This window comes from Diorhabda carinulata, chromosome 1 (genome assembly GCF_026250575.1).
Source record: "Diorhabda carinulata isolate Delta chromosome 1, icDioCari1.1, whole genome shotgun sequence".
NCBI classification, from domain to species: Eukaryota; Metazoa; Arthropoda; class Insecta; order Coleoptera; family Chrysomelidae; genus Diorhabda; species Diorhabda carinulata.
In genome coordinates this window covers 15,588,487-15,604,887 of record NC_079460.1, presented here as the reverse complement: position 1 = coordinate 15,604,887, position 16,401 = coordinate 15,588,487, and the positions used below count along the sequence as shown (strand labels likewise).

The window sequence follows — 16,401 nt, the reverse complement described above, 5'->3', positions numbered from 1 at the left end:
TTATCTAAATTTTTCATTCTATGATTATTACTATGCAAGAAGTGTTGGAAATAACTTCAAATATATTTTGTAAATCTTACATTGAACTTATAGGGGATATTTATTGCTTAGTGGATATATTTTTTAAAATATCCCGCCAAAGTGAAAGTGTATTTGGAGAGGGAGAAAGTTATTTGACTGGCTACAGTTTTAAGAGATAGTGAAAAGCACCAATGAATGGAGCCGAACAGCTGCAAGCATGCGTATTTCAAATCTAATATATAAGTCGCTTGCTATTACCTCGTGCAACCGGCCATATTGCTTTGAATGATTGAGTGAATAAGAGAAGGCTAAAGTAGCCATAAATAAATCTTCCAACATCTTCGAGTTGTGAAGACTTTTCCTATATTTAACCATCATGGAGAATTCGTACGGAATTGGTGTCGCCAATAGGTACGCGCTTTTTTTGGACGACGAATCCGATCCCTTGGAAACGCTTTCATTGAAAGAACAAGAGAAGGAATTGAAAAAAAAGAGTAAGATTGCCGAGAAGGAGAATAAAGTGAAAATTCCGACTGCACCCAAAGGGAAAACAACCCCTCCTCAGAAAAAACAGGGGAAAGATATAAATAAGAATTTAGAACCCAAACGTGATGGTGAGTATTTTTTATTGGTTCAAGGCAGCCATTCCATTTGAAGATTGTGCACATGTGATAATTTTGTAAATAATCTATCAATTATTTTCTGATTGGCAAGTTTTTATCTATTTTTCTTAGAAACAAAGCCTACTCAAAGGAATATTGGGGATGGAAAAACCGATAAGGAACGAAATAATTTCAATAAATTTAATAATGAAAACCGGGAAGAAAGAAATAACAGACGAAATCGCGAAGATAGAACTTACAATGGACCTTCAGAAAACAAGTAAGTTTTGAATTTAGTATGGTATATGGAAAATCTATATTACCAATTTATTTATTATATGATCAAAAGTTTCACATATTTATTTTTCATAATTTTTTGTTTAATTCCCGTTTCAACTGAGTTAAACTATAGTTAACATAAAACAAATTTGTTTTAAAAAGTGCACAAAAATAGGACAGTCTAGATGTGGTCACTTTGCAAATTGAACTATTATTTATAGTTAGCATTTGTCTATCTGCATATTCATTAGGAATTGTTATGAAAAAGAGGTGTTTACTTGAAAATATCAAATATGTTTTCCAATTTAGTATTTGAAGTACAATTTAATTTTCTAGTAAGGATAAGTAACTTTATCATTATTACCTATTGATATTTCTTGTAAATTAATTAAGATTATTTACAGTTTAAATTAATCCTTTGAATTTGCATAGATATTTTAGCTTTGTCACTTTTTAAGGTGTAATAGGAAGAATACAATTAAGAGTGTCATATTTAGTAACATTTGAGAAGTTTCATTGTAACTGGTAGTTTCATTTTGTCAGTTTCTTATACTTTTGGACTACCTATCATGTTTACTGAACAGGAAAAAATGATATTTGTATAATAAAATAAAATGAAAAAATTGTTCATATATAAGTTCAGGTAGGTATATGAAGAGTGAAAATTCACTTGATCATAAACATATTTGCATATGTATGTTTAATAATTTAGTAATATTTTACTAACATTCTTGTCTATTATTTCTTATCTTTGTTCTAGTACTTGATTCTTAAGGTCTCAATTACTCATTGAGTGAAGGGTTTTTGTTAATATAATTATTCCTGTTGCTAATGGAATAATAGTAATACAAAAAGCAAACATTTGTAATACCATAACTTTATCTTGATTGTTGATATTTATTTCAGTATTGTATATATTTGAGGTTATCCATATGAGCTTATGAGGTAATCAACTATTTTATTTAAATTATCAAATTAATGTTTGGAGAAGTTGTTATTGCAATATACAGGGATTTTAATAGTATTGACTAATATATGAAAATTGTGACTTCATTTTATAGGCAATTTTGCCGAAAAATTAGGCAGTTACAACATAGTCACCTTGAGGTGTATAAGGAGATAAAACAAAGACGAAAAAATGTGGGCTGCAACTCAAGGTGGATGTATCTCGCCATTGTAAGAATGTATGGAGCAATATCAGAACTAGCTTGAGGTTAAGTGAATACATCCTTTTTAGAGTTCGAGTAAACTATCCTGTTTATGTCTAACGAGGCACTCACCATATAGTAGCTATGGAAGTAATTCTGAACCTCTTGTCACTGTTTATGATGGTAGAAAGTGTATGAAAGACAGAAAGGAGGAAGTCGAAATTAAGTTGATAGACAATTTTTTTGGAAAATTTGGTAGTACAAATAGTCACCTTGACAGATATAGAGAAATAAAACAAAATCCTAAAAGAAAAAAAATTAGGCTGCAACTCAAGGTGGATGTATATTGCCATTGTAAGACCATATAGTAAAGGAAACAAGTAAGATTAAGGACTAACTTGCTACACTAGTTCCATGCAAGAACATTCTTAACATACCTGTTTTCATTAAAATGTTCAGAGATGCCAGTGACAATTTGTTCTTGGAAAAAGACACTATCTGACAATTTATGATGATATTGGATCACTAAGTTGATTAATGTGACTGTAGTTATATCCAAAGAAATCTTGGTATAGCAAAAACCAAGAAAAAAAGTGTTAGGTATAAAAAGAAATGAAAAAATGCCCGAGTTGAATTGAATGGTATAGTATCTAATCTTTAATAAATTGGTGTTAACAAATTTACAGTTTGAATTTTAATAAAAACACCCTACATATTCTTTCAACAGTTTTTTGCAATTATTGTCCTATACATGCAAATTTTGATTTGTTATTGTTAGCCACACAATTTAAAATTCAAATTGCTGATTATTTCCATCAATTTGTGCAAGTTTAGAAGGAATGTGTTTATAATTTCGAAGAATACATCATTCCCTTTTCTTAAGCTTCCTTATTTTTTGAATTTTTCATAATCTTCTCTTCTGCCCAGTAGTTTTTCACATGTTTATGAAGCAAAATATTAACACAGGTATTTTAAAAATCTACTTCTATTTGATTAACATGTAGTGTGTTTCTATTAATATTACAAAATTTTTACTTCTTTTGCAATTTAATACCTTATCATTGTTTTGTTCATTGTAGTTGATTATAAATTGTAAGTTTTTTGTTCAATACAGTATTTTTACGGTTCAAATTAAGTCTGATCTGCAGTCAGTATAAACATTTAAGTAAAGGAAATTGAGTGATAGAAAATTTAGTAACCTGGCCAAGTTTCTGTTTGAAATATGTTTAAACAGTTCTATTTTGAAGGTTATGTAATAAATTTGGATAAATAATTAGGTACAGTAGTGTTAAAATTGTTTTCTGCTTTTAGGTTGTTTTTTTTTAATTGGTATAGAATAAATTGACTCTAAAACCTATAGTTTAATTTATATAAATAACTCTTTAGTATAAAAAATTAGATGACTCTAATATCTGCATAATTTGCTTATAGTTTTTATTTAGCATTTCTAAGAGACAGTTTTGATGTTAACATAAGTTATACTTTCTATTTTCCTTTTCATTTGTGATGATGAGCATTGTTAGTAACTAAGGTTGAGACTCTCAACAACTTTGATGTATAACAGCAACATAAAAAGGTCTTTTAACTCCTTTACAAATGAGATTAAACATTAATATAGAATGCAATGTACAGGGCTTCCTAGGAAGTGAGTTCGTCAAAGTAGTTTTTTGAGAATTGAAATGTCAATTATGAAAGTATCTTCTATTTTAATTGGAACATTTTTAATGAGGTATCAAGTTATTTTTTAAGTTGAATCATTTTTAAATTTTTTCCTGTTCAAAGGGACCGTGATGACAGGACTAGGAAAGATCCGGCAACTGGAGGAGACAACTTCGAAAATCGCAACCGTGACCGAGGAGATCGACGTGAATCGCGCGCTATAGGAAATAAACCAGGTGGTACACGTGGTCCAAAAAGGAATACTGATGTAGAAAGAAGAGGCAAAAGAGAATTTGATAGGCAAAGTGGATCGGATAAGACGTAAGTTTTAATTACATTGAAAGAAGAGTTAGAACTTGATATCCAAGATGAGCTATTTTATGTTAGTCGTTAATTTAATTCTAGAAACAGATTGGCTATAATTAAAATAATCTTTTGGCAATGAGATGTTTTTAATGTAGAAAAACTAGTTTGATTTTTTCACGAGAAACCTATTCTCAGTAATTTTATAGTAAATGTGATTATATTTTCATTCAAATCAGGCCATTTTAGGAAAAAGATAAATTCAAATATTATTTCATAAAATACCTTTTCCTGTAATATCAAGAGGTTTGTTAATTTTTTATATAGGAGATTAATAATCCTAATCCTGTGTAAAGAATTCTAAAAGCTTGGTTTAATTATTGCTAATTTTCAGCCTACATAATGGAAAATTGTGATAGTGTATTTTGTTGAAAGTATTTAAGATATAAGTCTGGGATGAAATGGGAAAAATAGAAGCATATCAATTTAACAAATGCATATGTTTGTTTTCTAAGGAAAGCGTTTGTTACAAGGCAATTAATGAACTTTTATCTGTCTTTCTATTGATAGTCACTCATCCATAATACAATTATTTTGTAATATAAAAACAATAATAGTGTTCAATTAACCATGTGTTGATTTTTTTGTCAGCCAAAGTATCAAGCATGTATCAAGAAACCAAAAAAAAACTTGTTTCATTTCTAAAGCAGTATATCATTCTGGTTTAAATAACTAGCAACAGTTGAGATATAAAAATGAAAAACTATAGTTTTATAATTTTCTATTTCTCAAATACTTGATTCTGCATGAAGATTATTTTTCATTTGTTTATGTATGTTTTCTGCTTACACAGCTACAAGTAAGGTGGCAAGTTTTTTACTTATCTAAATTAAACCTATAAGTTCCTTCATTACAGAGGTAATGGTTGTTAAAAAATTGCGATACTAATTTTTTGTTAACAATATCGAATATAGTATTTTTGATGTTGCCTCTAAATAATTTTAACAATCCAAAAGTCAGATATGGACTATCCAATTGATATCCGATCTTTACTTTTAACGTGAAATTTTACGAAAGGAATTTTATATTTAGTCAGTTTAATGAGGTCTATACAATTCTCCCAATGAAATTATCAATTGAACATAATTCATTCAAAATAGTTCGAATGTATTTTTTTATATTAAAAGTAAACAACTTGCCAATTTGAGCTGGATATTAAAAACAAAACAGAGTTTGGTAATATCAATGCAAATACTGAATGCAGCCATGGTTACAGAGGAGTTAAGCCGGTAGACAAGCGTGACGGAGCTGGAGCTCACAATTGGGGATCTCATAAGGATGTTATTGAGTGAGTTGTATAATTTTTGTTTAACATTGTTTATGTACAACCTTTTTCATTTTAAGGGAAGAATCTAGGCCCACTAATGACGCTAATGAAAGCTGGGGAGACGAAGTAAAAGTAGATACTGTGGAAACTGAAAAGAAGTAAGTACACAAAGGACTCGGTAATCTGGAGAGACAAAAACAAGACCCTTTCCAAATTATCGAGGCGTCCGGATTATAGTATGTCATATTTATTAGTAATAAAACACATGTTTAACTTTAGTTTCTTTAATCAATTCTATACATTAAAGCATAAAGACAAAAATGTTCAAAATTACAATTATGTAAGAAAAATTCATTTCAAAAGCCTAGCCTTTAACTCAACGGAGAAACATTTCTTTGTGGCTACCAAATTCGTCATCTTCAGCGCATTTTAAAACAATATTTAAAGCTTCTACTCGCACATCACAATCTCCTCATCAGTTAACACTTCATATCTTGGCAACTCGCTTTCGGCATCATCAGCAGCCCATTCTTGAGTTTCTGCCTCACTTATATGATTATTGAGTTCCCTTAACATATTAACAGCTGAGTTAAAGGCACATTATCTTCTGGTTCGTGAGTGAGAAATTCAGTGTGCAAATTCTTCCATGATTTGTTAATTAGCGATGCCTTAACATTGGTCCAGCAATTAGCCAAAAAAAAATGCATCCTCTAAGGTTATCGATTTTAATGACTCCATGAGGTCCTCAGAACATTATGCAAGACAGTTAACCAAAAGTGATTTGCAGTGATTTAACTTCACATTTTGTGTAACGTTCTGATCCATTGGTTGTATAGACGCCGTGGTATTAGGTGACAGGAACATTAAAAAAAATTTACCGTCTGCGGAAAAAAGTTCATCTGCTGATCGATGCCTAGGACAATTATCCAGCAATAACATTGTCTGAAGAGGCAAATTAACAGACAAAAGATGGCGACAGACGGCGGGAATGAATTTCGTTTAACTTTCTGTAACTCTCTAGTTGGAATGGTTTGATAGTGGCTTCATCATTTGAAAGTTTTTCGATGGCCATTTTTAAACGTCCTTTCAGTGGCGTTCTTTAAATGTATTTTAACAATTCCTGGCTTGCATTAAACCCGATATTGGAGTTTGTAATTTGGCGATGAAAAATACGAGCCTTCTCACAAATCATATTACTACTTACAAGAACATACAATCGCTTTTGTTGCATAAATAAGACATCATCTAGAACAGGATTTTCCAATTTTTTTGTACATCGGGACCACGTTCTGTTAGGCTAACAAACTTCAAGGTTTGTCTTTGTTTTTCTTTATGTCGCCTACAGTTGACCTGCCTATACCAAACTTCTGAGCAATGACAGAGTAGCTGTCACCTTTATGTTAACTATGATGTTAACGAGCGCGCAAAATTAACACTATACCTGCTACACGAAAATAAACCAAAAGACTAACGGCCCATTGGAGTCCGAATTACCGAGGCCCTACTGTAATTCAGTATCATCATAATTTTTGAAATCTTGAAAATTCTTTCTGTTTGTAATTTAGTAATAAGCTCAAGTTTGAATTTTTCTTTCATTTTAATGGTTTTTGAATAAATTTCAATATTGTTATAATATTGAATGGTTACAGAGAGGAAGTCGAAGTGGAACCAACTCCAGTAGAAGAGGAACCTAAAGAATTAACACTAGACGAATGGAAAGCTCAACGTGCAGGTCGTGTTAAGCCTCAATTCAATATTAGGAAAGCTGGAGAAGGAGAAGACCCAAGTCAATGGAAAAAGATGTTTGAACTTAGGAAAAAAGAAAAAGATGAGGTAAAATAAAATAATTTTAGGTTTCTTTACTTAATGTAGTTAGTTAAAGTTGTCCATTATATACATTTAGTATTTGTGAAATTTACAAGTATTATTATATATATTTTTTTGCATTCAGGAAACTGACGACGAGGAATATGATGCTTCTGAATATCCACAACGTGTTGGGCGACAAAAGCATTTGTTGGAAATTGACATTCAGTTTAATGACAGTGTACGCAGAGGAGGAGGACGTGGAAGAGGACAAAGATCTGGAGGTCCAAGAGGTGGAAATAGAGGTGGCAATCGAGGTGGAAGAGATGGTAGGGATGGAAGAGATGGCAGAGATGGTAGAGAAGGAAAAGAAGGAGGCGAACGGCCAGAGAGACGTTACCATAATGATGTTCAGGTTAGTTTTAATTATGTATCTAACCTTTGCAGTGTAAGAAAAATATTTTTATATTTACGCAACTTCAAAACAACCTACAAATTGTGATAATCATCATTCAATTTCTGCAGACGTTGAATCAAATGTTTTTTTGCAGGATGACAGAAACGAGGCTCGTCAAGCCCCAAAAGTTGACGATGAACGTGACTTCCCCTCTCTCGGTTAAATGTCGGCCCAAAAAGAGTCGACCAATAGTTATTATCAGCTATCTAGTGATTTACTATGGGACGACTATCATCACAATAAACAAACTGTATATTACAATTTAACTACTTTGTTATGTCGGTACGAAATCTGTATCGTAGACAAGACAGGTTTTAGAGTTTCTTAGTAATTTTTCAAATAATCTAATGGAGTTTCTTTAAAAAATATAATACTTTGTATCAATTCAACTTGGCGACTGCCGAAAGTCTGAGATTTTTGGGAGACAGCCTCACACGAGCGGCAGGCGGCGCTTCAATTGTGGTATTTTTTAGAGAAGCACCCAGTTTTTCAGTGTAGACTGGAACACCCTGTCGGGTGGTGATTACTAGTCAGTGTTACACTGCATTGTTAACGGTTTCATTTTGTGGCTGCTGCTCATGTTAGTGTCAACATTTCTTTCAGACACTTCGAATTCTTACATACAGGATGTGTCACTTCAAAAGAGATTTTTGAAACAATTTTTTTAAAGTGTTTAGGGTTTTAAGAAGATCAGTTTTAAATAGGAGGTTATTGTGATACACCCTGTATGGTTTACATATATTGCATTTTTTATGAAGATTGTTTCAATTAGCTCATACGTGATTTTATTTATGGAGAATATAAACAAATAGTACGTTTGTCTCGATTTAACATTCTTTTCTCTATTGCTTATCCGCTTAATAAGGATTATTTATACAGATTGTAGCATCATCTAATTGATATATTTTAAATTGGAAGCCAATGTTGCTGTCTCTGTTAAATGCGACGAAGATTTTGATATTTGAGGTGAAAATAATGGTAGTATCTTTTTTTCCCAATAGTATGATAAATATTAGCATGAATTACAGACTTGTTCAGTAAAGTCAATTTACATAATATATATATATACATAATATATATATATATATATATATATATATATATATATATATATATATATATATATATATATATATAATATAGTTTTCGTAGCGGGAATGTGGCAAAATTAAACATAAAGTTGTTCTCTAATATATTCGAGCTTTCGAATACTTGTTTATTCATCATATGGGAATCAATTAGCTAAGAATTGTATTATATTATTTAGAAAAAACATTAGATTCATCAATTTTCAAATTGACGCATGATAGGAGTCAATTAGAATAAGAAATTACAATTCTTAACTAATCGATTCCCATATGATGAATAAATAAGTATTTGAAAGCTCTGAATATATTAGTTAGTACACTTTGGTGTCTAATTTTGCCACATTCCCATTATGAAAATACTAATTTTTTTGTAGATGTTTACAAAATCCTTCATATTATGTAAATATTTATATATATATTATATTTTTTTCATAGATTGTATGTAATATAGGGAACTAATAGTTGCTACCAAAAATTTGAACTTACTTATTATTTTAATATTTGTATGATTTTGTAACTTTAAATGTGAAAATACACGCCTTCGTCCATTTATGTATCTTCCTTTATGAATAAAACCATAAAAATACATTTGGAACATACTTACTTTGTATCATATTTTTTTACTATTTGACTGATTAATCAAAAATTTTCGAGTACACAAGTAAACAAATCAGAATTTATTCAATTGTGTAATTTGTATTTTCATTTACTTTATAGTGACTGTTATATTGAAAAACAACATTTTCGAGTAGTTAAACGTGTATGATACACAAGTTTCTTCAATAAAATGTTTTGTTGTAACAAATATTTATTTTTTTTATTTTTCATACCTACTCTTTTCGAAAACCATCCTCGGATACGAGTTATTGTGAAGAAATTAACGTTGAAAATTATCTCTATTATTAAATCAAAATTTACCTCTACTTTTCCTTGCAATATCCTTCAGGCCAAACGAACCATCAGTGATTACATAACCTCTTCAGAGATGATAGGGTACAAACGATTTTATCAATTACTAAAATTAATAGAGCTTCTTAATGTAGACGTTAAGATCTGTTATCTGTGATCATTTCTCTCTGAAGAGCACAACACAGAATTGAGAGTATCCACAAGAACAACAGAATAATAAAAATTGTGTCTGGAGAGGTTTATTTGAAAATAACTAGTAACCAATGAATGCTATTAATGAAAATTACATTTTTTGGGATTTGTTTTTTAGGTATTATCAAAATACATCTGAATCGTACGCGCTTTTACCACCTTTTTATCTCTATCAAAAACAGCATTTTAGAGGTGAAAAGCCGACCATAAACAGTAGATGTGTATCGTGGATCCATAGTTTCTCGTGTAAATCCATATCTAAAATACTAAATCATCATTTCATAACTGTCATGTATGGGTAAAAATATGTCAATAATGAGACTGTTGGCGTTTATATTGAATTTACACAAGGTATTCATGCAATTTTGTTAGAAACGCCACTGAAGCCAATGCAACTAAAGTGCCCCCGAGATGATCAATTGAATTGACAATCTGTCTCATTGATCATTAATTGATCGTATCGGAAACAATTGATCAATTAATTGATTGTGATTGAAGAATATCTGATAGAACCACATTGAGAAGCTTTATAGAGCACTAGGTTAATTTGTTTTTAAGCAATATTTTTATCGCTATCTAATGTTTCAATTGTATTTTAATTAAACTACATTTTCAGTTCGTTTTCGATTGGTGGTTTTTCTTATGCTTCTTTGTTTTTTTGTATTCACAGAGCCTGTTCTGTAGCTAAGTGATTTTTTCAAAACTCCATTAAGTTTGTGTCTTCTTAACTGTCCCAACAAAAAATTGAAAATATGAAGAAACACTTAGAAAGCTATCAATACAACTTTGAGAAGATTAATTATAAGGTACGGATATCAAGTTTTACCCCCCTAGGAATCTCCATTATTTTAGACAAAGATAAAAAATCCTCGAACCCGTCAATTTTTATTTTAACCGGGGTGTTTTATAACATACAAAAAATTATCATCCCTTTTACTACTACCCTTGACAATTACCCACTATTCTTTAAATAACAAGAGTAGCAAATGCGTGCCATAAGGCATATATACCTGTAGATATATTAGGAACTATAATAGTTATCATTTGAATACCAAAAGACAATATTAAAAACTTGTGCAGAATAAGGTTGTATGTTTGATTAACTCTGATAGTCTAGCATTATATTTCAGTTGCATCAGTTTACATTCCACCATATTGTAACACCAAGGATTGTCACCCCGTGGCGTTTCTTGTCAGTTCTCATGGTTTAACCCCAATCAGCTAATAGACCCTAGGCAAATTGTCTCAAATAGATCTTCTCGAGTGTCATGGATGTCATTTATTAACACCTAAATATATTTGAATTTGGTTGTTCGCATGTAACTTTGATTGTACGTAATAAATATTTGAAATTATATACGTCTGAACTATTTTATTACCCAAAGTTTACAAAGCCAACCAACTTGATTCGTAACAGTAAACAAAAATGGGTTTATTTCAAAAAATGTTATCATTACACTTACACCGCCGCTCCGGGTTGTCACGCACGTACATGTTCGGTTTTTTTCTCTCATCTGAGGTTAATACCATAAACTTAAGAACCTGTGACAAACCTTGGCCGAATTTTCTACAGGCCCCGCGTTGGCTGAATCCGACACTGGGTGGTGCGATACCTCGTTGAAAAGTGTTTGAAAAGAAAAGCTCAATAATGTATAATTTTCAAATTTTCAATAAAACAATTGATACAAATAATCAGAAAATAATATATTACATTAGTTCTTTGAAATTGAAGGGACTGGATAAATTATCCTAGGAAACTTGATCTACCACAGGAGATGCTCGAAATGTTCTCCACTTACTTCCTGGCAGAAATAGATCATTTGTTTCTTCGCCTATATTTTACCTTACCTTTTTTAGGGTCTAAATATCAATCCTATAACATTCTTCCATTGTTCTTAAACGTAGTTCAGCATGTGTCGACAAATAGCTCATAAGCAATGTGGATTGAGTAAAAATCTAGAGGAGTCAGATGTGGTAATCTTGGTAGTCTAAAATAAAGATTCCTAGGGGGGGGGTAAGACTTAATATCCGCACAGTATAGTCAAGTGACAGCTTATCTCATTTTTTGCATTTTTAGTATTGTTTTGTCGACATTATTATTTATAATCTCATGAAAATATTCATGTCCACGTGATAGTTCGTGATAAATCCAAAAAATCAATTTGCCGTTGTTAAAACCAATAAAATCTTATCATATTTTACAAAACAAATGTATCACGAACTGTGGAAACCATTATAGAATGCTTTATGATAATAACATGGAAACGTCTGGTTTATGCATCCAAAATTAAAAATTACCATTAAGCTAACAAATTAAATCACTTGTTGAAAAACACTGAAATGCTACTTGTAATTTATGCAGAAAATTAACAGTGAGAGTTCGCCAACTTTTAGCTTCTTAGTTTAATTCCTTAATTTTGTGAGGTTCCGAGCACAGATTACGTTAGGTTAGTTTGTATTTGTGGTATTGCTTTGTTTACAACATCCTTGTTCTTTGGTTATGGAAATATTATTCGCGTTATTGCGTCGCTTTCCTCTGTGGTTTTTTATTTTTAAAACTGATATGAAATAAATATGAAAAAGTAATGTCTGAAAGTTAGCAATGCCCTTTAGACGATGGAACAATAATTCAGTGTCAGGAGCTTTCCACATTTATATAACAAAAAGGACTCTATTGGTTTACCAGTAATTTACAATTATCTTTAACTTACTCCATAAACCAAAAAATTAACAACAAGAAAGTTCAGTTGAATGTTTTTGTTTTGATTTAGCTTAAATTTTGGTTGTATAAACCAAGCTTTAAAGTTTTTAACATCGATTATCTGTTAGTTATCTCATTGATATGTGTTATATGTGATATGTGTTGCCTGAAACCAAATTTTGGTGTATGGTTGGTTCCGTTCATCAGTGTTTAAAAAAATTTAGTTAAATGAAATTCTAAATTAAAAAGCAACTTTTTATGTCTTTTGGGTACAACATATACCTATTTCCAAAGATAGGCACATGAAAGTACATCTGTACTTGAAAAAAAAGCATTTCTTTAACGATTTAACTGAAGCTTTCTGTCATTTCACAATATACGTTTATGGTTTAAACATTAAATATTAATTCCAATATACTGGTTGTGTCTTTAAATTTGACTCTAAATTTTGATGAAGGATAAATATCAAAATTGTGCCAAAACTTCGGAAATATATTCATGCAAAAACATGTTCTCGTGTTCCCTTCAATATAGGCTAAAAATAAGAACTAATTAGCAGAGAAAAATATAAAATATTCTATCTCCTTTGATATTGTTCCATTTTCTTCAAACGAGTCGACCTCTTTCCTTGGATGCTGAGGTCCATCTTTAACTTCGCAAATTTGCCTTATGTCGTTGTTTCTTTGGTAGTTTTCTATCTTGTTCTTTGTAGAATTCTCTAGAGTACACCATGACAGGTCTTATAAAAGCTTTATAGATTCTTAATTGACATATGGTTATGTCTTTGTGCGATATCCCTTAAAAGTCCGATATCATAGTTGTCTTTGTCACCTGGATCTTTGCTTTTTTGTAAGATCTCTGTTCATGTGATTCCATGGAGAATGTAGTAAGTGAAACACGTTAAGACGAGTAATACAGCGTATGTTTTTTTTCGAGTTTATGAACAGTTTTATACAACAAAAGTAAGTTCAATAATTGATTCTACTGCTTTCTGCTAGGAAAACTATTGGCATACAATACTCTGACTAACCTACGCCATGTTGTCAACTACTCATAATATGACAATTTCTAAGTTTTTTCTCATGAATAAATAGCATGCCAAAGACTTCATGAAGTGTGTTGGATATTAATAATGGATGATTTGATATTCACCAAAATGTCTTGGAGAGGAAAAACTCTAGGTTTGATAGTGCGTTCAGGTCAAACAAGCAGTATACGTTTTTAATTGTATCTCCTAAATATTGGGTCTCTTACGGTCTTGAAAATGAAATGTTCTTCATATATAGTATTTGTAGAAATTTTCCAGTTCTGAATTTTGTTATGTAAAATAAATATTCAAAAATTTGAAGGATTGGATGTCAAATAAATCATTTATCTCAAAAGTACAGTATGGATGTAGGATTTATTTTTTAAATAAAGGCGCTAACTTCACGAATATTTTTTCGAAACAATATACCGCAATGTGAAACAGAAGAGAAAATCTTTCAATTAGCCACAAAACATTCATGATTTATCGAAATTCATTAAATTGCTTCCACCGGAGCAGTATTCGAAATAGCACACTCACATAAATGAATAATTCATTCAAAAATCCATTCTTAGTAATCGTACGAGCTCTATTGACTGAAAACGGATACCTGGAAGTGAGAATTTGAGCTTTATAAAGAAAAGAAAATCGGAAAGCATCATATTGTTCGATAGGGTTCATTAAGTTATTGGTGATTGGAAATTTGATGTCAGATTCGTGAACCTCGGAATTAATTCGTTCTAGTTAACGACCCTTTCGCGATCTGAATTTTGTAACATTAATTTCTATCTTATCCTTAGGAAGCTTAGCCATGTATTTATTGCATATTTACTTGTTCAGTGAATGTCTATTACAATTTCCAAAATAAAAATGACTGATAAATTGCTACTTATTTAACTGAAGTTAGTTTTCTAAATTACAAAACATGTTACCGATTTAGTATTATTTAAGGAGTAATATTCAAATAGAAATGAATTTATAATATTTTAAAGCTTATTACATAAATAGTTAATAATTGAGTCGAGTCCAATCCTGATTTCCTTTAGTACAAATATGCTTGAAAATACCGATAAAATAATATGTTATTGATTGAATAATGTGAAAATTTGTTTCCTTTACAATTTTATTATTAGTTAGATAAAAAAAATCAGGCTGTTTGTCATTGTTTTTGTTATCCCTTATGTGTTTCTTTTCAATTTTAAAAAATATTTCAGAGAGTAATAAATATTTTTAGTATTTTAAATAATTGATTACTGGAGCGTTAAATGGTAAACAGTTTTGTGAATCGTTCGCGACAAGGCTACTAAGAAAAAAATCACGAAAACGATTTGATAATAGCCGATAAAACGAGGATAATGTTTGAATGAAGCTCAAGCTAAAACGTTGATTTGCGTCGCATGAGTAGCGCACCCCCATACCTACCATTCAGACGATCACGAGCTTTGGAGGAAGGCTTTTCGCTTTTGTTGTAGCAGTGTAGGCCGCTTGTCGTTTCTCCACGTGCTTCCCGTTATTTCGCGTCACGCGGTCTCGACTAATGGCGAAATACCGGACGACGAGAAATAATTGAACCCAATGTTCTACCCCGTTACCCCATGGTCTACAGAAATGACATCTGAATTCAACGAACACTTGTCGTCTGTAATTCCCTCGAATTCTGATTGTGGTGACCGAGATTTGCAAAATTTTAACGCGAGCTTTGATCGCCTTTCTTGGCACGAACACGTGTATAGAAGACTTTCTAGTAAACCGACACCGCATTATATTGAAAATATTTTGGGATTGAAAAGTGAACAGTGTGATAATCAGGACAATATGATTGGAAACTTTAGTCCCCCGAAAGTTAGTTATCCTGTGCAACAAACTGTGACAGCCGATATTAATGAACCATTGAATTTATGTGTGAAAAGTCAAATTAAAATAAGAGCAAAAACTGTTAAAGGTACTTTATCAAATTCAAAAATAGGAAGGGATATTAATTTTCGATTTTTTTGTTTATTTCTATCTGTTGGTGTATTGTTATCAATCAGAAAAATGATAACAACAGCTTGTTGTGAATTTGATATACTTACAATTTTATACTGGCAAGTATAACAGAAGAAATTTCGATAATACTTTTGATAAACAAATTATCAATAAAAAATTGGATGGACATTATTGAAATTGGAAATAACGTATAGTATTTCAGTGAAAGTAAATAAAAATTTGGCGTGCGTTCTATACCGAATATTTTTAAACTAATAACTTTGTAAAACTTTATAATCTAATTGTTTCATATGATTCTTCATTATTTATATAGAAAAATTATAATCATATGATTCTTCATTATTTATATAGAAAAATTATAATTATATTCATTCGTTCCTTTTCAATTTGTATATATTGTAAAAAGTTTATCTCTTACAATTTATTCGCTCTATAAATTGTTACTTCAATCTTTCATACAGGAACTTAGAAAGATATATCTTCACCTAATCTTAATTAGCACAAATCTGTTAAATGATACTTTTTTATAGCAATTCAAAATTCACTGTCACTTTATTTGAATCCGTTTGATCTGTAATTTTTTCTGATGTTTTTATGAAATTTCGGTGTTTGTAACTAATCCAAATTATGTATTTTCACTAAGTACGTTACGTGACCGTTAATATCAGTAATTTGAAGAATATTCCCCTTATAAAGTATGTCCTACTGCAGATAATTCTATATTGAGGATGGCGGTGTCTATTTGGAAAAAATTTGGGGTTGAAAGTTTAGTGTAATATATGACTGAAAAAGTTAATTTTGCCTAAATCACGAGTTAATTCTCTATTGTAAGACTTTTAGAAGGTAGGGTAGTTTACTTTTGTTACACAAAGTATTGCAGTTTATAAAGGACCCAA

The 16,401-nt window shown here is 30.8% G+C and overlaps 2 protein-coding genes across 3 annotated transcripts in view; both read left to right on the top strand.

The window, feature by feature from the left end:
• Positions 1–243: 243 nt before the first annotated feature.
• Positions 244–9,495, top strand: LOC130901496 (plasminogen activator inhibitor 1 RNA-binding protein-like). 2 transcript variants are annotated; one of them, XM_057812942.1, is made up of 8 exons: positions 244–635; positions 756–903; positions 3,833–4,030; positions 5,289–5,360; positions 5,417–5,497; positions 6,989–7,172; positions 7,291–7,560; positions 7,697–9,495. In XM_057812942.1, exons 1-8 carry the CDS (start codon positions 398–400, stop codon positions 7,763–7,765), a joined length of 1,260 nt encoding a protein of 419 aa, XP_057668925.1. In that variant the 5' UTR covers positions 244–397; the 3' UTR covers positions 7,766–9,495. The 2 variants fall into 2 exon arrangements, with proteins under 2 accessions (XP_057668925.1, XP_057668917.1); XM_057812934.1 differs by having other exon boundaries at positions 248–635; positions 5,277–5,360.
• Positions 9,496–14,946: 5,451 nt separating this feature from the next.
• The window catches only part of LOC130901488 (homeobox protein ceh-30), a 97,947-nt gene continuing 96,492 nt past the window's right edge, over positions 14,947–16,401 (top strand). The window contains exon 1 of the mRNA XM_057812921.1: positions 14,947–15,461. Coding sequence (XP_057668904.1) covers positions 15,095–15,461 — 367 coding nt within the window. The 5' untranslated portion in view covers positions 14,947–15,094. The remainder of the gene's footprint in view (positions 15,462–16,401) is intronic.

Bases quoted from the DNA above. Each gene is read 5' to 3' on its own strand.
- LOC130901496 (XM_057812934.1), top strand. From the start codon at position 398: ATGGAGAATTCGTACGGAATTGGTGTCGCCAATAGGTACGCGCTTTTT. The intron at 904-3,832 runs GTAAGTTTTGAA...TCCTGTTCAAAG, and splicing joins AATGGACCTTCAGAAAACAA to GGACCGTGATGACAGGACTA. The intron at 5,498-6,988 runs GTAAGTACACAA...GAATGGTTACAG, and splicing joins ACTGTGGAAACTGAAAAGAA to AGAGGAAGTCGAAGTGGAAC.